We start from the raw sequence: 20,273 nt of genomic DNA on the forward strand, positions 1-20,273 counted from the left end.
AGTAAATCATCTTTATATTCACTTCAAGGTCTGTTTGTGCAGCTAGAAAGATGTGGTCTTAAAATAAATTAATCTGGTTCTACATTTCTTGATTTTGAAAGGTTTAGGCTTTGCTTTTAAAAAGGAATCCATCAGTGCTTCACCTTCTAGCCTGAGAAGAGCCAAGTAAGACTCAAGTAAATCCAAAATTAAGACAGATGGTGTGCTGCCTTGTGGTCAGTCACTCTAATTCAATAGGGCTCTGTACAGGTCTCTATGTTATTGCATTTGCTTGGAGGTTATACCTTTTGTGCAACTTTTTTTTTTTTTCTTTTAGAGTTAGGGACTAAAATATTGAAATCACTGTGCTGTATGTTCCTGAGGCTGCAGCTCAGCCAAACATCTGAGCTCATCTATTGTGCCTGAGAGATAGACACCAACACGACCTTGCAAAAACACAGATGCAAATGGTCTGATGGCTCAGCACCAAAGTTTTATGTTAATGAATCGCATTTTTAATTCCACTGATTTATTTATGTATTTTTATTATTTTTGTGGTAACCAGGAGCAGGGACAGTGGCACTAGGGCACAGCCAGGGCAGAAGGCAGTGCTGCACACAGCAGCTTTGAGCAGCCTCAGGCCGCTTCTGCCTGGGCCATTTTCTCTTGCTGCAGCACTTGTTAAACCTTTTCAGTGCTGTGTTGAGGGAGAGCTGCATATTTCTCTTAACCAACCCTAAATTGAATCTTAAAGGTTTTTAATTGAATCCATTTTCATGTTTTCACATAATTATGCAATCATAATCTTGAAAAGCACATGGCATGTGATCATTTTCTGCCTAATAAGAAACATAAATGTTGTTTTCAGGGGGGCTGTGCCTGTGTGTGTTGTTTTAATGTGGAACATTGCAGCTTTAAATCTTTATTTTATGTAGTGACATGAACCCACATTTAGCCACCACCACCTCTCCCCCCCACCCCGCCCCAAATATTTACGTTTTATAAAAATTCCGAGCTTGATGTTGTGCAAATTTTCTTTAATGTTTTATATCATTTGGGGTGTTGTTTATATAAGTGCCATGTTGTAATTCTCTCCTATTCCTTCCCCCGCGCGTGTCCCTGTACAGGCTAAGCACTTCCGTCTGTACACACAGGAGGTGTTGGAACTGGGTCACAATGTCTCCTTTCTTCTCCTGCTCCCCGCCTCAGACGACGTCTGCACTGCCCCAGGACAGAATAATCCTTACACCCCACACTCAGGATTTCTTAACCTCCCTCTTCAGATGTTTGAACTCGGTATAGTAGCTTGCTTCTCCTAGAAATATTAACCCAAGTCTCCTTATAATAAAATCACAAAGTTGTATCTGTTTTCCCCCTTGTCCCAGTGGAGAGTCAATAAATCACATGATGGCTTTGGCAACAACGCTCCCTATAACGGTGTACAAGTTACAGAGGGAGCAGGGCAGTTAAAGCATTCACTGTAGCCATCGTTATTGAAATGCAAAGCAGAGAGCAAGGCCCACAGTTATCCACTATGTGTCTGTAAGATCCTTTGCAAGATGATGTTCTTTAAAACACAGACCCAAGGGAAATCGCACGTGACACAGACAGGCTGGAGTGTGACAGGAGATGCAAAAAACATCTCCCTGAGTTGTCACGAGGAAAATCCCAGATTCTCTAATGGGGATTTATGCAGATCCTGATTGCAGATTGTCCTACTCATGGTCTGACTTCTTCACAGCTTCGTGAAAGGTCTAAATAGATTTTCCCACATGAGGGACAACTTTTTCACTTTGATACCTGGAAAAATGCAGGAGACTGTCCTATTGCTGTGGTGCAGCAAAAACCTGCTGTGAAAAATGCCAAAGCACTGGACTTGAATCTCTTTCTTTGGAGAGCACATCTTGTGCTGTAGCAGATTCAGCTCTTTTCTTCCACTGCATCACTGACTGGGCAAGATTTCCCCAAAACAGAGTTTTCCAGCTGTTTCACAGAAGGCATAAGATGCTTTAGCTTCAGGTCCTCTATTTCTCATTTCTTCTTCTTTGGTCCAGAGAGAAAAGAAAAGGTTCCACATAAAATCAGCTCATAAAGACTTAATAGTTCTTTTTAGAAAGAATATTAAAATGTGGGGGCTGCTGAGCCTTACACATCAGTCTGCTCTGTTTCCTTCTGGCCTGTAAAACTGGGGATCTTTCTTTCCTCTGCCTCTGAGAAGAGAAAAAAGATATGAGCCAGAACTGATTGAGTCAGTACACCAGGAGCCACTGCTCCTGCTGCTTAGTGACAACTGTGTCCCCAGTGATGTCCCTCTCAGGTGTTTATGTGACACCAATACCTCCCCAGTTCTTATGTATCAGTGCCAAGTGCTGCTCAAATCACTTGCGTAGGAGATTAGATATTAATGGAGTGTCTTGCCTTGCCTGCAGTCACAACTCATCCATGACCTATCATCACCCAGCAACACAAATTTCATTTGGATCAGGCAGGAATACAGCACTGGATTTATGCCACATCAGCCACACCACACTGTGGTGCCTGTGACAGCTCTGGGGGTTTCTGCTGCCTGTGGGAGGACAGATGCCAGCTGAGCTGCCATACAATCATGAGTGGAACAGCCACACAATACACGATGTAGTCTGCCAAGGAAAAGTTACCCCTTCAAAGGATTGCTAATGTAATTGAATGAGAAGAGTTAGCTCAGTGCTTTGAGTCACATAGCCATGGCTGCAGTGCCCTAAAGCCAGACTTTTATCTTCTGATGTGCCATCCTGAAGCCTGTTGGCCTCTGAGTATGGAGCACATCATTTCTCCTGGTGAGAGGAGCCTGCTGCCTTGCTATGCAAATTATTGCACAGAGCATATTAAACTGTGATGCAATTAATCCTCTCATTGGAGGTTGTGATGACTATTTGATTCTCATTAGGTGGGACACGGGCCAGGGGAAGGAGTCTCTCATTTCAGGGACACAGCCTGCATGCGTCTGGCAAATCAACAGAGCCTGCGTGGGATGGTGTGGCACTGGCAAACATGCAACAGAGCCATCTCCCAAAAGGCATTCCCTCTCTGTTCAGCAGTTTTGCTGCAGTGGGAAAGCAGTTCATGGTGGAGAAAACAGTATAGAAAGCTGAGCTTTAGTTGTATTTTTTTAAGTGAGCAATCCTCTGGCCATAGGCAGATGACATTTCAATATGACTTATTATATATGTATCCCTGATGTTCTATAAAGTGACTGTGATTCACATCTCAAATATTAGAAGCTTCCATTCCCCATTAGCTGGTGGCTACCAACTATATAATTGCATAACCACAAAAGACTATGTTGAAGTAACATTTGTTAAAGTAACATTAAAGGGTCTGACTTAAAACCACAAAGGCTCAAAACTTCAGCACTGGAGCCGAAACCGCGGCTGTAATTCACTCAAGAGTCCACCACATATGGCATATGTACTGGAAGACCACACACTATTCACACTGGATCCCTGCAATACCTAGGCATTGCTGAAACCAGAAGGTAGAATTCATTCTTTCACACTTTTTTGGTGAGATTTCTATGTTCAGACTGGGCCTTGATTGTTAATGCTAAAAATGTTTCTGTGATCGGATCTCTTAGTTCAGCAAATTCTTCTCAATTATTTTGATCATGTTGTTTGTAAGGAATAAGGAGACATGGGATACTGTTTTCACTTCTTTTTTTAATATTTGTGATGAGAAGAATATATGCATTTTATACCTGGAACACTCTGAAAAATATCCTGCCCCAGTCCAGAAGAGCAGCAGTAAATTCAACTGGCACTCGCTGCTCTAACAAGATCACGCTGTATGTTTGCATTTATTGCAGCACCAATGAATGGGGAAGTATTTCTGAAAACTTGCTCTCCCTCAGCAAGTTTCAGTATGTCTGCAGTGCCATTTGTAACTGCCCAGTTTTGCCTGAGCAGTGGCAGGGTCTGGAATAATGTAGCTTTAACACACCAGGTAAATTAACATCTGCAGAGCTCCACGGCACTGTAGCTGATGTGTCTCTGTTACCTCTGGTAAAGCTTGGACAGTTCTGTGCTGCTCCAAAGTCAAATTACACAGAGCAATAGGAATTCTGGGTCACCCTTCTGCAGGAGAGTTCAGAGGATGATGTGCAGTAACGCCTAAAAGAGTTTTAATTATTTTCCCCAAATTGTGATATCCCTGCAATGCTTTTCCTGCTGAGTCATTTACATTGAAGTTCCTGATTTAAACCAGCGTAGCCCAAGAGAAAGTTATCAGCCTTCAAAATGATCCTTTCATTCTGAAACACTCAATTAAAAAAAATAAAATATGAGTTTCATTTTCCAGCCATGTCACTACTTTCTTGATAAAAGAAACGATGAGCTATAAAAGCCTCAGAAATAGCCTTTCTGATTAAAGCTGTCAATGGCAAGATAGCCTCTGGAGCTGCATACTAAGGACCTGATTATCTCTTCACTTAGATATAATTAGAAATTATTCTTTTGAAATCGATGAAGTTACAGAGCAAATCCATTGTGAATGAGAGGAGAATCGAAGCCTGTATAATTTATTTCTAACTTAAAGAAACCCATCCAGATTTAGCTACTATATTTATTAAAATTTGTGTTCTGAAAGCTAAGGATTTCATCTTTCATAACCAGAATGTAACAATTTTCCTTTGCACTCGGTCTTTTCACAGTTCATTTTTGCTGTTACAAGGAAAAATTTATAAGCCTGTATTGCCGCCTTTCTGCTGTCATAGAGCTGGACTCTCTGAAAACCCAGCAGTCCCTGAGGGAAGCAATTTCAGACAGTGAAGTCGCTGCAGCCAAACAAAGACACCAGCAAGTTATAGACTACATACAGGTAATAGTCTGTTTCTGACTATTCCAAGGAGATTTTAAGGTGGCTTTCTTAAAAATTGCATGGGGCTGTAATTTGAAATCTAAATGGAGAATTATTCACAGACATCATAAAAAGAGCAGTTGTATCAAAAGTGCAATTCTGTTTTTATGAAATTCAAACCCAGAACATGCTTTCCTTAGTTGTTGCTTTTATAGAAGGATTTTTACGGGTAAAATCAAATGACAGTTATACTAGACTGTTATAAAGAAATGTGTCAGTCTGCTTGTAAAACTCCCTCCCATCTAACGTGAGGTAAGCTAGCACCATGTCTGGGCATTCATTTGTGTGAGAGTTTTTCTTTGTCTGTATGAACTGGGGACATTTTTCACCATGATAATGTGGCAATTAAAAACATTTAAATGAAAATTCAGACTAGGTTGTGGAGACAATCTCCACCAACAATATCACACTCAGGAACACAGCTCTGCATTTCAGATGTCAAGCCGGCCCCACAAGCAGCTGTGAGCCTGGCCAGCACCATGCAGTGGCACTGCTTCAGTCCCCCAGTGCAGGAGGATCACCAGTCTTACCACACTGGTCCAATTTGCTTATTCTCATCCTGATTTTCCTCTGCTGTTCCCAAATCAAGACTTTCCCTACTCAACACAGGGTTCTTTGAACTACACTCCATGGTGCAGCACAGCAAAGCCTGTCCTTTTGCAAATTATTTTGGCATTTGGTTATTTATAGATAAAGCTCATGATTTTGCAGAGTATATCTATGGGCATGGTTGACCTGTCTTTATACAAGAGCAATGCAAATAACTTTACAGCTCTATATTCTTAATACTCATGCTATCTTCTGTTGGAATAGGGGCAAAGGCACCATTTGTCCCATTGACCAGATGTTTGGCCCTCCATAGTTATGAACAAAAGGACGATATTTCTATTTCTCTTTGTTCTGCATTCAGACCCCCTTTGCCTTGTCCACTTGGAGCTTTTGGCAACCTGTAGAAGGGCAGAGAGGAAAGATCCATTGTACTTTCACTCTCACCCACCTCTCATTCTCACACCTGGAAAACCAAGCTTTCTTGCAGTCTGCAGGAGAATTTGGAAATTTTTCATCCTTTAAATCAAACCTTTAAATCAAGCATTTGTATATTAATACACAGGTACAGTATAGACAGTTCTGTGTTCCTCTTCTCTGAAGTGTCTGAGTCACATATCTACGCTGGTAAAATATGCAGAACATTTTAAACTTCAGTGTTTTGTGCTGAATTATTGTGACAGTGTATTAGGCTTGTCAGGTTTCCCCTCAAATGAAAACCAGCTGTATTCCACCTATTGGCAAAAATATCTCTGCCCACCACATACCGCAATCTTCAGTGGTGACCACTAAACCACAAGAGCATTTGTGTGATCCCAGATCTAAGACAGTGTTGAAGTCACTACACAAACCAAACATTGTAAAGAGCAAGGGAGTCTATATAAATGCAGTTCTGAAAAGGAGTCAGAGGGCAACTGAAAAGTAAAAATTATAGAAAAAAAACCCAACCAGAATGTAAGGTACTTGGAGTCTTTACCAGACTGTCACAGAGAAAGGAAAAAAATCTACAGACACTGAAACTAAACTGAAGTTAAGCTGTGATTTATATCATGTAATGCTTCAAATGCTCCTAAATTTTAAAAGAACCACAGTTCATTACAATGTCCTGCAGGACAGCACCGGGGGAAAAACCAAGAGGATTTGCATTTTAACATACTGTATGCAGGATAGTTCTTATTTGGGGTTGAGGGAGGATCACAGAAAGGATGTATAAAATCCCTAAAATCAAATAGGTGAGATATTTGCTAACTGGAATTCTCGTCATGGAGCTACACTGAAGTCTTAAAATTATGCAGGATTATGAATTAATCTCTGAACCATTTGCTATTCTTATTGATGTATATTCTTAGCACAAATTGACTCAGTGGCAAGGCTTGCACTGACATCATTGGAGTTGGGATTTCACCTTTACATAAAAATGGCCATACTAGGTCAAAACCAAGATCCAGCTGCCCAGCCATCCTGCCTCCAACACGGCTCATCAGGAACCACCCCAGCAAATCTGGCATTGACAGCATCCCTTGGGAGTAAATTTCACACTTTGAATATGCATTTTGTGAAGTATTCCAGCTAAGAGAAATTGTCTTCAAATATCAGTCTGCAGGCTCTCTGATCCCTCTGTCACTCTGATCTTTGTCACTCTCTGATCCCTCTGTCACTCCCCTATCAGACAATTGTCACTGCACAGAGTACCCCTCACTTTTGCCTCTCCATTACTGACCCAGAACTCTCACTGCATTCTTGCAGAATGCAGCTTGTGTAACTGCAAAACAGCTTCCCTCAAACACTGCAATATTAATAGGAAGGCTCACTTGAAATTCAGAACCTTCAGTAGGAAAAGAGGGGGAAATTCTAGAAAGGACACTGCAGCAGGAGGGTATTTACTCACAGCTACTCTCATTTGACGGTTGCAACATTTGCTCAGCCATCAAAGATCTTGAATGGTTTGGAGATGATGATAAAAGACGTCGAAAGTGTTCCATTATCAAAACTCTTCAGACCCACATTAAACAGCATCTTTCCTCTCTGCAGAGTCACTTAAACCTACATCCTGCTATTGATTTAGGCACTTGTCTCTTATTGCCATCAACAGGCATGTGTTAGAACTGCTTTTGTGTAGATTTATACTTTTGTAAGTATGTATGCAGACTAAAATGGTAAAGGGGAAATGCAGTTTGGCTCATAGCTGTACTTCTGTCCTCCATTTATGTATCCACACGTGCGCATGTTCTTTGTTAAACTAGGTCTGACCTGAGCAATTGGTTTGACCTTGGTTTTCAAAGATGCTTCAGAAGTCTCACTTTTATTCCAGTACAGAATCAAACCAACTTCCAGGTGTTGCTACAAACTGATTGACTTTTTACTCCATCAAAATTCAAATCTAATTTTCTTTCCACTCAGACTTTAGGTCTGAATTCACCCCTCCTAACTACACATTCTTTAATTGAGGTACCTCTTAATCAAAATCAGTTCAGACCACCTCAATCTGAATGTTCTTCTGAGGGGTCCTGATGTTCTCTCTTGACAGTCACTACAGACTTACTTGGGCACTTGAAAAAGTACACACTTAGGTAGAATTAATACTCAGCCTTAACTGTACTTTGCCACTCTTGTTTTCTCCACAGCAAATTGATGAGATCTGGAGGGACATGAGATGGATCACAGAAGCACTGCAGTATGCAAGATACAAGCAGCCAGCAGCAGGCCTGCCCATAAAAAAGTTTGTGGATCTTTCAGAAGAACATCCTCAAAAGAAAATGAGCTCCACCTCTTCACATCTAGACTGTCTTCCTTCACTTCCCCCTTCCCCTGAGCCTAGAATGCAGAGGAGAAAAGCTGTGAGTGGTAAGAGAACTCTTCTTTGTTCACCAAGCACTCTTTGAAGTCACTTTTAATTATAGGCATTCTTGTACGTCTTTTTATAAAAGGAGTAAATTTTCCCCATACTTGTCGAGGTATTTTAACAGTCATTTCACCAATCATTTGCCACTCAGTATCCTGAGATCCTTCTATAATCTTTACAATCATTTTTTACTTTCAGCTACTCAGAATAACTGCTCATCATCAGCCAACTTTGTCACCTCACTGTTCCAGATCATTTAACGAACAGGTTGGAAGGGACAAGTGCTATCACTGGCTTCTCCATGATGTCCAGAATTCCAGTAAAATCCATCCATGGTGAAAGCTGCCCGCTTCATTTTCTGCCTACACCAACAACCTTTTATATGGAGGCAGCTCTTTTACATGGAGGCAGCTTTCTCTTTGTCCCAATTACAGCTGCAGAGCCTGTGGTAAAGAACATTATCAAAAGCTCTTCAGAGCCCTGACGATGGCTGTGTGTTAATTGTACACACATTCAGAGTTTTATTAGGCTGATGAAACATGAGTTGCTAGCAAAAGCTATTGACCCATGCTCATCACTCACGTATCTATTCTTCTCACAGTTTTCATTAATTTGACAGAATCTAACTCAAATTTTTCCATAGTTTCCATTTGCCACCTTCTGTTTTTCAAGTATTACAGTCATTTCCTTTCCAGGCTTTGAGTGCTCCTCTGCTTTGCAGCAATTATTTCTTATGCCTCTCTTGCTTTCTTTTGATAGAGCAAATTTTAATGCTAATAGTCCAGTTTAACAGCAGTTTTCACACACCTCTCTGAGTTCCTCAGTGTTTTAGAGAAGCATTTTGAATTACACAAATTACACAAGTAAGTACCCACCTCAATGAGCTGAGCATTATTACTTCTCTTCATAGCCAGAAAATTAAACTGATGAAACAAATGGATCACAGCAAATAAAGATAAAGCAAATAAAACAGCAACATCCATTTTGCTAAGAATAAGGACTTTGAAGGAAAATATAAACCATCATTCCGCTGAGCTGTCTTTAAGCAGCAAGTAAATGAAACAGTAGAAACAAAAGAAACAGATGCTGCATTAAACAACTGCCATGACCATTTTAGTAATAATAATTTGAGGGGTTTTGAAATTGGCAGTTTTATACAGTTAAGGAAAATGAATGGATCTATTCTGATTAAATTTCATGAAGTTGAAAGAAAAGAAACCTGAAGGGGTGGTGCTTTGCTCCACTCCATTATACAGTGGTGTTCTTTCTCAGCACCCCTCCTGGAGCTGTTTTTCCCCTGTATTATAGACCATGAATGCAGAATAATCCTTAGCTCTGGCACAGTGCAAACTGCAGCTTTATCTTGTCCTGCACACCCTGGGTTCATTAATACTGGGCTCTATGGCAATTTACACAAGCTCCAAGTGATCAGTCAGCACTAAATAAAATCGATATTTAATTCCTGGAATCTAACATAAACTATCCAGGGCAATGGAGCATCAATCTATTCTATCACACATGCCACTATTTTTTTTTCTTACTGATCCGTCTGAAACCAAAAGACAGCAGCAATTTCAGTGCTAGTGTGAGCTTTGGTCCACAAATTCGCATTTGAATTACATGCGTCTGTTTTGGATTTGAACACACAGTGTTGGATTTGAACACACCTGATGGCCAAAAGGGCAGTTTTTATTTATCAGCCTCCATGTTGTGCCTAGAGCTTGTTACCACACTTACAGCTGCACCCTGCTCACCCTTACAGAGATATAAATCTAGAGTAACTTAACTGACATGTTTAATTAAAACAGAACCTGGATTAGAGATTTTCTCTCTCACAAATCTCTGTGTCTATGAAATTTAGTGAAAGCAAGATAAAAGAAAACAGATTCTCTCAGAACTTAATCCCAATTCAAATGCAATTTTTTCCCTGTTTTTAACATAATAAATTCATTCTTTCTGATTTTTCTAATTCTGTCACCACCTGTCTAACACATCTGTAACTCCTCCCTGATAAATCCTCCCAGCCTGCCTTTGCAGTCACCTCAGCCCACGGCAATTCCACAGAGGGAACATGCATTTCCAACACTGGAGATTTAAAATTAAGACCAAAAAACACATCAATGACAGTTAAACCATTTCTCTGCTGAGCTTGTCTTGTGAGTGTTAACCAGTTCTCCTTGCAGACTCCCAGCCCTGCTCAGATGAAGAAGGCTGCTCCGAGGTGTTCCTCCCAACCGACAGCGACTACGACTCCAGCGATGCTTTGAGCCCGAGGGAACTGGACCTGATGTATTCCTCTTCCCAGGACATCTCCCAGCAGGCTGGCAGTGGCCTGGGTGGCAGTGCACCCAATGTGCTCCAAGCCCACGACATAAAGCCCTGCCTGGCACCGAGGGAAGGCCAGACAGAGTGTGGTGCCTCGGACACCAGTGCTGAATGTTGCACGGAGCAGATGAGCAGTCTAACAATGTCAGGGGTTACACCGAAAAGCACGGACAAGTTCTCCGGCTCCAAGCAGCCACTGGGCTTTTTAGGAAAAAAAAAGTTGGGGAAACACCAACATTACAACTACTTCAGCCGGCAGCACCGCTGGCTGCGCGTGTACAGCGAGACTCAGGTGGGCTCTCTGTCAGAGGGTGTCTACACCCAGCACCCCATGAGATCTCCAGATTTGTCTCAAGAACCTACCTCCAGCGAGCAGGTGAAGATTCCCATCGATGGATCTCGCAGCACTTTCGTACCTCATGCATCCAGCCTCCCAGAGAATGGGAAAGGCAAGTATGAGGAACCAAGGCAGGACGTCCATAGGATACGTGTGGAGCCTTATGAAACAACATTTCTGGATGAAGAGGGCAAGTCCTGGGCAATGAGCACGGAGTCTGTAGACCACACAGATGTGCACAGTGCTATGCAACAGATCACGGGTCCGGAGGAGCAGTCGAGTTCTGCTGTCCCAGAAGTTTTCAGCAGCACTCTTTAACCCCAGAATCCTGCACTGCTTCCCATCGCTCTACATGAGATATGAGCGCTGTGATCATAAAGGCCATACCTTCAAAACCACTGGTAAAAAATTCAACTCCTGAAATGGCAACTCGTGCCACTCAAAAGAATCCTAATCTTTTGACTTCATTACCAGATTTCTGGTCTCACAGAGGTATCATCTGTCATGAAGTGAGCATTATTATGACTGGCATCTGCAGCTTTGCAGGTAGAGTCATAGCAGTCACCACATAACAATGTGCAATTGAGTAATCAGGTTTTGCAGGTCTCTTCACTTCCATGTTTCTCTGAGCATGCAAAATTTTAAGCATGAGTTGCCCTGCCTGCAAGTTAGCAGAAGTTGTAACATCCTTGGTGCCCTTATGTTAGGACTGAAAGTCTATTAACCTGTTTCCCACCATCTCCCTCAATTTTTTCTACTTTTCAGCTTTTCTTGAATGGATTTAAGTTGGATATAACTGAAATGTTAACTGGTCTAGTAACACAGATAACCCAGATTTTCTAGCCACTTAAAAAAATAAAAATTCTTTCAATATCTAGAAAATGTAACCAACACCATCTCTGAATGCTGTCAGAGCCTGGCAAAATTATCACAATTGTTCTTTCAGGAGCTTAGGTTTCAAATTATTAAAGTAGCGAGTTATTTTAAAAGCTCAGGAGATGAACCTTTGAGGTCAAGAGCAGGAAGAATGAGGCCAGGTTCTAGATAATATGCAGGGTCTACGTGAAATTAAAGCAAAGTTTTTCTTTTCTTCTCCCCACCACACAAAAGCACATTTTGCTGTGTTGGCATCACTCTCACACATCCATTGGAAAGAAACACTCCTATTTTTGTTCCTGAATATTCACCATAAACTCCAGGAGTATTTGATCACCCTGTCTGAGGCTGGGATATTCTCGCAATTCAAATTAGGGAAGTTTGGGGTGCAGTTTGAATCTAAGATTTCTTTTCTTTGGGCTCCAAATAAATACTAATATGATAAGGAAGGTGGAATCTCGCTGTATTATGTGAAGGCAAATTACAGTGAGTCAGAATTTTGTCCTTTGCAAACACAAGCAGCCTTGGAGCACTACAGAAGATGATCTAAAAAATGAAACTATATTAATAAGAACCATAACACTGGAGTCACCAAGAAATTAATTAATGTGTAGAGAAACCCCAGCTGTTGCACAAGCTTTAATTTTCTTAAACAGTTCTTGAAGTTTAATTTTATAGGCCACATTCCTGCTGGTTAAATTCCCTCACTCCGTGTTTGTGCAGCCTTCTACCTTTCAGTTTTTCAGCCTCCAGGTGGATACATTCTAAGGCCCCCAATAAAGAGATTTGAGTTAAATAGTTGAGTTTACAAGTCCTTGAGGTAAAGGCAAGGATTTGGGCCCATGATCTGTGATCCTTATTAAAATAGCACTTCCATAACCCCAGTGCTATTAAAATCCCTGTGAACTCAATCCATAAATTCAAAAATAAGTGTTATTCACTATTTTATGCTTGGTCAGTATATGGAAGCCAAGAAGAGTCTTTGCAGTGATAGGAGGGGCAAAAATTTTCTATACAGGATTTACATTTGTAACTTCTCATTTTGGGAGCAGGAAGTTAACTTTTTGCACCAAAAATACTCATTCATTACCTGATCCAAAGTGAGGATGGAAAGACTTCCATTCACTCCCGCAGGGTTTGGATGAGACCCACACCAAAAATTCCTGTGGGTGAGAAGATGCAGAGGGAGCAGCAGTGTCAGTGCTCATTTGCAGCTAGAAGAGAACACATTGTATGGAACTGGGGATGGGGAAAGCCTGACTCACCAGAGAGCCAAGCAGAGACGTCTGACAGTCACTGAGGGCACTCACAGCTGGTTACTTTAGATTTTGTTTATTAGCAAAGGCTTTTCACCAGGGAGAGACAAACAATGTGATGCTTCTGTGCAGAACCAAAATAATTGACAGTTTTCTAGTGTCCAGCACTTAGCCCAGGCTCCCCTAATCTGTTGTGCCTCTAAAGAAAACTGCCATAAAACTATTAAAGAATAAAATAGCTGTACACTGAGGCCATATGTTTTTGCAGGAAGTTATGAGATAAAACAAGATGTTCCTAAATGAAATCCACCTCACTTTGCTTTGGCTCACCAGGAACAATGAGGGCAAGAAGCAGCAAAATCTCCAAGAGAGAGGCACACACTGCTGGTGAGATAAGGATGTAAAAATCTCGTCTCCTCCTGCTGCTGGACCTTTCCAGAAGCAGTCATGTAGCTAATAAAGGACTGGATTCTTTACTTGGAGGAAGGCCTTGACTTCATCATAATCTTTGGGCCAAGATGAAATTTGACTCTGAGGGTGCAAATACCAGCCAAAATCTATCCTGTCTTAATATTAACCTTGTTATGGAAGAAGTGTTTAGGTGATGGCCAACGGGATGTGCTTCCTTAATCTATTGCCTCCAGACTGAGGTTCTTCCACAAACTTTAATAGTCAAAGTACTAATTGATTAAATACTTCTGGCTATAAAGCACTGATTTATCTTCAGGTAAAAATACATGTTCTTTGTTCAAAATTGCTATCCCTACCTATTTTGGCTCTCCTTAAAAGAATAGTAGTTAACACTCAGAGATAAATAAATAGTAGAAAGCAATGCCTTTCAAGTACTGCCATAACACAAATCACAATTCTTCTGCAGCTCTCTTAAGAACATCACACACACATTTCACAAGAACTTCAGCAACTGAAAAGAATCCTGGGAAAAGCACAGCACATAGCCCCACTCCATGGAGTGTCTCCACCAGTGACTCTTCTGAGTAGAGCTAAATAAAGGCTCACAATCCAGAATCAAACTAAAATTAGGAATACGGGCCTTTAGTTACTAGGAACTCTTTCTCCAGGCTGAGCTTGAGTGCCCCTCTAAGGATTCTTGCACAGAGCTGGGCAGTGCCATGGCTCAGAGTCTGCACCACGCCTTCAGTGTGGACAATTCATTCAAAGGAGCCTGTGCCCACTTTGCATCATTCGTACTTGGGCTTTGCAACTTCTGGGCCTCTTTTACTCATCCATCTTGCACCAGAACTTTGGTCCTGCATTTTTCAAGGAGTATATTATCTCCTGGGCTGAACCCAGTCCCTCCTATTTCTATCCATAGCTTGGACTGGCTAGAAAAGAACATAATGCTTTAAAATTATGACTCCATAGAAAGAAAAAAAAGAAATCTGCCTGTTTAGTGGTCTCAAACGTTCCTGTTTCTGCTGGTAGGGAGTGAGATATGGGTAAACTGCAAGGTTTACACTCAAAATTCCTTACATCCACGGGAAGACAGTCTGCACAAGGACAGTTTGTCTCAAGACACCTGTGGCTCAAGTTTATTTCCTACGATTGTATTTTCTACTTTGTTTCAGGGACTAATTAACAATTGGATTTTTTACATAGTAAGACAAAGAAATCTATAAATTAATGCTTTTAAATATAGACATTAAAGGAGGAGTGGGGAGATGAAATATTTTATCCTGAATATTCATGTGTTTTAGAAAGAGACAGTGCATCTTTAAATTCTCCACACTATAAAGAAATGCATTAAGTTGCTGGTCAACTCTTTTAAGGTGTTTAAATGCACGGCTCGTGACTGTTATGTAAAATTTCAATACAGCCTTACAAACAACAAGGGTATAGTGTATTTGAAAATAGGGTACACAGCTTGGAAACTTACTCTGAATTTCTCTAAGGTGTTGAACTTTGCCATCAGCAAAAAGTATTTTTAGTAAACAGGCCCTGAATTTTCAGACAATGCAGATTTCATCAGGTTGGGTGTCTGATTTTTCCACTACAGAAAAACCTAAAGTAACTAGAATGCTTTATTTGTAAGTATAATTTATCTTTTGATTGCATGAAGTGGAATTCATAAGGCTGAATCATGCCCAGAAGTGAGAAGGGGAGATGTTGGCCCCCCATATTCTTTGCAGAAAGGCAGGGCAGCATTCCCCGAGGTAAACCCTGGCACACTGGCAGTAGGGACTGGCCAGCATGGCACCCACCCTCCCTGGAGCAGCCCCCAGAGCCCTCCCTTGGCTTAGACAGTTCTGCAAAGACAGGGGGAGTCATCTTGATGTGACTGGGCTCTGAAGAAGCCCATCCACCATTGCTGGAGGCTGGAGAGATCACCTCTCCTCGGTGCTGATGCCTGTGAGCTCTGAACCAGAGGCTGGTTCTCAGCCTGGGTTTTGGGGTGAGTAACAGCCAGGCTGGAATGTCTTCCTCAGTGTTTTCACACCACAGCATCCTGGGCAAGGTTCAGCCTTTACAGCAGTCAGCACGTAACGGGAATATGTTGCTAAGCTTGACTGTCACTAAGCTACTAACCTACATAGGCTGTCACCCATGTAGCTTTTGAAAAAACGAGAAACAAACTTCTTATGTTCACTGTTATTTTAATTTTCTTTCTTGGAAAAGCTCCGGGAAACTGATCTGACCTTGGAGAAGTTGGTGTGGCACTAATCTACCTTAGTACTGTGAACTGTAGGAACTTATTGAGCAGATTTGAAACTGAACGCACGGACTTTTAGTGGTTTACTTTATGTAAAGGTCTGTTCAGACACAGTCCTGTTGTCCTTGGTCCTCACTCCAGGTTCTTTTGCACCAGTGTAAATCGGGAGTAGTTCCACTGAAGCTGGGTCAGGTACAGACCATGAACAGAGCACCACAACCTGATGTCCCATGTCACCTGAGCCCTGAACCAGCGGAGTCATCATGAAAACAACACATTTATGCTGTTGTAAAAAATGATATGTGTAAGGAAGACAAAAGGGTTTGATCTCACAATATTCCTCTGGAGATCACAGAGAGCCAGGCTCAGAGAGTGAGCCCACCACACTGAGTGACATGGTTTTGTACAGGGGGAAGCCCTCACTGCGTAATTCACTATTGCTTCTTATAATAGGGACCAAATTTCTCTCCCATGTTATGCAAATGAATCCCCTCCTGAATGCAATGGGAGTTCCAGTCATTTTGCTGATAAAAACAAAGACTTAATGGGGTTATTTGGGACTTGGGGGAGGGGAAGAGGGGTTGTTTGTTTTTTCCCCTCCGAGAAAAAGTAATTTAACTGAAATGTGCGAGGCAGTGTTTAATTGCTTCCTGCCTTGTTTGTACATAGCAATTTGGCTGTTTATTGGTTGTCTTTGTTCAGATTTTTATTGTAACTTGTTTCTATATATGCAACCAAGCGTATGTTAAAGTTTAAATTTTGGTACAAAATAATGCACAATTTTATGTGCTCTAAAACTTTGTAAATATCTCGATGAACAATGTATGCTGTGCTAACTGTGAGCTTGGGACTGACACAACAATATTTTCATGCATATGTACCTGTGAATGGCTTGAAAAAATCAAAACATATATTGAGGATGGCCACGAGCCAAGAGTAAATGAGTGCCGTATGACTCATGCTTCTTTAATAATTCCTGAAAGAGGCATGAATAGTACATAAAATAGACAATAAAAATAATTTTCAGGACTACAAATATTTTTTATAACTTCAGATATTAAATACTATTTTAGAAAAAAAAAGATCAGTTGGTAAAAGAAAGCTTAAGTTTATTCTAGTGAATCATTGTCATAAAAATGTTCTTAACATAGATTTTTTTGTTTGATCTAATATCATTGAAATTCAGCTCTTTCAAGATTTAGAACACTTGAATTGCTCTTGCATTCTTATCACTCCTGTGATCTTTTAAAATTATGCACTTCAAGTCTTCTCCCTCATTAACAAAGAAATTCTGGTGTGTACACTCACATGATCCTAAATACCACATGCACTTGTGCATAATCTTTAAACAGTATTTCTTGAAAAATATTCTATTTGACTATCATCAAGTACCCCCATATGTGAACTTTACAATCCCTGGAAATCTGAACATAGTTTGTGTTTCTTCCTGAATTCCTTTTTTTTTTTTTATTGGAAAGTGACTTTTTCTAAGGCCAACCTTTCAAATCTGGCATCCAAATCTTCATTTTAATTCAGAAACCTGAATGAAATAGGCATGGTTTCCAGGTTTGTGGGTGAAAATACCCTCCCATAAAACACAACAGAAATGGAGGTTTTTTTCACATATTCTTGTACACAAAAAAACCAAAGCAAGACACTTCTAATACAGTATAGAACCGTGTTACTGTATGTAAGCATGGGAAACAAGAACAGCTCTGTTTTGAATGCTGAAGTCAAACTGGAAGAGTTCTGCTCTGGGTCACAGTTTACCTGCTTTCACAGACGGACAGGTTGCCACATGTGTTTTAACAGTTCAGATGATGCCACAACTTGAGTAAGGGACATGGCCAAGGTCACACAGCTTGTGGCAGAGCAGGGACACAATTTCCTGGTTAGCATCTTCCCAGCATCATCATCCACAGCCTGTGCACAGGTACATGTGCCAATGCCCACGGTGACCACGGTCTGTATTTCAGCTGTGACATCCCAACTCAATGCAAGCTTCAAAAATAACAGCATGCCACTGGGCTAATATTAGATATTTTCACCCATAGAAAATATTTTAACAAAAACATAGCTAAAGTGGAGTCAAGCAGCAGAGCAAGATAATTCCCCAAATGCAAGATAAAACGTGTCTGTCATTTCCACTACCTTGATTTTTAATTCCAAAACATTTAAAATTGGTTCTGCGTTCACTATGTTAGTAAAAGAAGAAAAACCCAAATGCAAGTAATTAGTTATGTACAGTAAATGACCCAAGAAATTAACTGGGGAAAACACTGCAGGACAAAGCAGGATTTTTGTGTGCATGAGCTTCAGTTCCTCTGGTGCATTTTGCATGTACCATGCATTTTTGGAGCCTGGTTGTTTGTCTGTTTTGCTTGCCCTGAGCTGAGATTTCTCCTTTCTCTCAGAAGATCAGTGAGTAAGCAGTGCAGCTCTCCCAGACGTTTCCAACACGTCTGCCATGAACGACGGCGCTGTTCTGTACCTGCCTCTGTGTTCTCTGCTGTTTTACTGAAAAGCTTTTAAAGCAACTGCAAAGAAGTTACAAACTTTTCTGGGCATGTTTCTGACTCGCTCTTCTGACAGCAAAAGATACCCATTTCACTGTTCCACTCCGGTGTATTGATCTATATATAAACTCTCATCTCTCTGAGCAAACTATTAACTTATTTTTTCATTCTGTCTTTAAATAAAAGCTTTGGGTTTTATTTGGGGCTTTTGTTTGTTTTGAAAACACACAAAAAAATCTTCATTTATGAGCTTCACTGTTCTCTTCCCCAGGCTGCTCTTCTCCTCCCCAGACTGCTTTTTTCAATCTCCCTCTTCAAACAAACACATCTTTTAGAAAAAGGATACAAAAGTGTTTCTATTTTGTTAAAGTGTTTCATTAATAAGCATTAATTAATTAGTCCTAATTAATCAGTAGGACTTCTTTTCTTGTCTGTGAGAGTAACATATTTTTATTCTGACTGTCCAGTTCATCTTTATTGTACCAAAAACAATCAGGTAGAATCATCCACTCTCTGCTCACACACACATTCAGTCACAGAAATAATAATAATAAATGGAGCAGCAAATTTTTATTAAAGAAATTTAAAGACAAATAGCCTTTAGTACCAGTAAATACACATGTTTTTCTTGACATGTCAAAATCACCGAATTTGGTGATGACAGCTTTTTTTTTTTTACTGAATCAATGTGATATTTTCAAAATAGATTCTTTCAAAATTTCAACCAAAGTTTATTTCCCAGGAAGGAAAAAGGCAATGCCAAAATTTTTTTTCTGGCCCTCTTTGTTATTACTTTCTTAAAATCCTGAAGCAAAATACTTCAAGTATGGATGCCTTAAGTGGTGATAAATAATTCTGTAAGAGTTGAAACACCCTCTGTAACAAACACCAACATCTGCCACTGCTGCTGATTTTAGTGGTACTTGGGAGTGCCCCTCACTTCTGAAAACTGGGCATTTTGCTGAAGCCCTTCATCACAGGAACATGGCTTCTGTTCCCCTCAGCCATGATCATTTCTGGACCACAGAAGATTCTTCCACCTACTTGGGGGTTCTTCACAAGAACCTGCATGGCCTTTGTCTTTTTAAAATATTTGAGGAAGGAAAATGTTGCTTTGGGGTTTTTTTTTCACTTATCTTCTCTTTTCCTGAAATGGTCACAGAAAGGAGCTAAATCAGAACTCAAACAGTGGAACACCCGATTCACACGGCTGCATGTGCTTTGAACCCAGCCACAGCAGAACAAGGATTTTTTTTTTTTTCAGGCTTTCTTCTGGGGCACACTTGCTTCTTTCCCCCTTGTGTGCCTTGTAGTTTGGTCCTGATCCCCTGCTCGCTCGTGGCTCCATCCTGATCCCTCTCTTCCTCACGTCTGAGTCACAAGAGCAACAACCCTGCCTGCTCCGACCTACTCAGTGCCTCAGCTGTTGAGGTAAAGCCCACGCTCCCAAGGGACTCACGTTTGAGTACAACCCCAGGATTGTCAGGGCTCTGGCTGGCAGTGCTGCCGAGGGGACAGTCTAAGGCTCTATTTTAATCTTCTGGAGCCCAGCCAAACACTGGAACGGAGCTGCCAGCACGAGGGGGGCCCTCCTGCTCACTGCGCCTGACCTCCCATCAGGAGAGGTGCTGGTGTGTTCCTTCTCAAACTACTAGGGCTCATTCATTGCGCCTGACCTCCCATCACGAGTGCTACCAGGGATCCAGATCCGACTACTGGGGCTTAACCCTGGCCCGGCTCCAGCACACGAGCCGCACGCCGCTTGTCTCCAGATGTAAGATGCACTGAGCGCAAATCCACACTCAGCTGCAAGCGCTGTTTCGGTACATTGTAAAGCAGCCACGGAGCGACGCCGGCTGCTTGTGCTGCCTTCAGAGAGCTGGACGCACCCCCGCACGCTTTTTCAGCTTTAGTTTGGGAGGATGCAAACCAGCATCTCATGTGTGTCTGTGGTCCCAGCCTGAGTCTGTGCCCTGGCGCTGGTTCTGCAGCTTGGCTCCAGATGCACAGTCCCGTCCCGAGTCACGCCGGCCCCACA

At 41.3% G+C, this 20,273-nt stretch overlaps 1 protein-coding gene across 1 annotated transcript in view; it reads left to right on the forward strand.

Annotated features, from left to right (window-relative positions):
• Positions 1–11,237, forward strand: part of ANKFN1 (ankyrin repeat and fibronectin type III domain containing 1) — a 59,081-nt gene extending 47,844 nt beyond the window's left edge. The window contains exons 14-17 of the mRNA XM_066332159.1: positions 1,107–1,275; positions 4,664–4,830; positions 8,040–8,259; positions 10,441–11,237. Coding sequence (XP_066188256.1) covers positions 1,107–1,275; positions 4,664–4,830; positions 8,040–8,259; positions 10,441–11,237 — 1,353 coding nt within the window. The remainder of the gene's footprint in view (positions 1–1,106; positions 1,276–4,663; positions 4,831–8,039; positions 8,260–10,440) is intronic.
• The last annotated feature ends 9,036 nt before the right edge of the window (positions 11,238–20,273 follow it).

This window comes from Sylvia atricapilla, chromosome 18 (assembly GCF_009819655.1).
Source record: "Sylvia atricapilla isolate bSylAtr1 chromosome 18, bSylAtr1.pri, whole genome shotgun sequence".
Classification (NCBI taxonomy): domain Eukaryota; kingdom Metazoa; phylum Chordata; class Aves; order Passeriformes; family Sylviidae; genus Sylvia; species Sylvia atricapilla.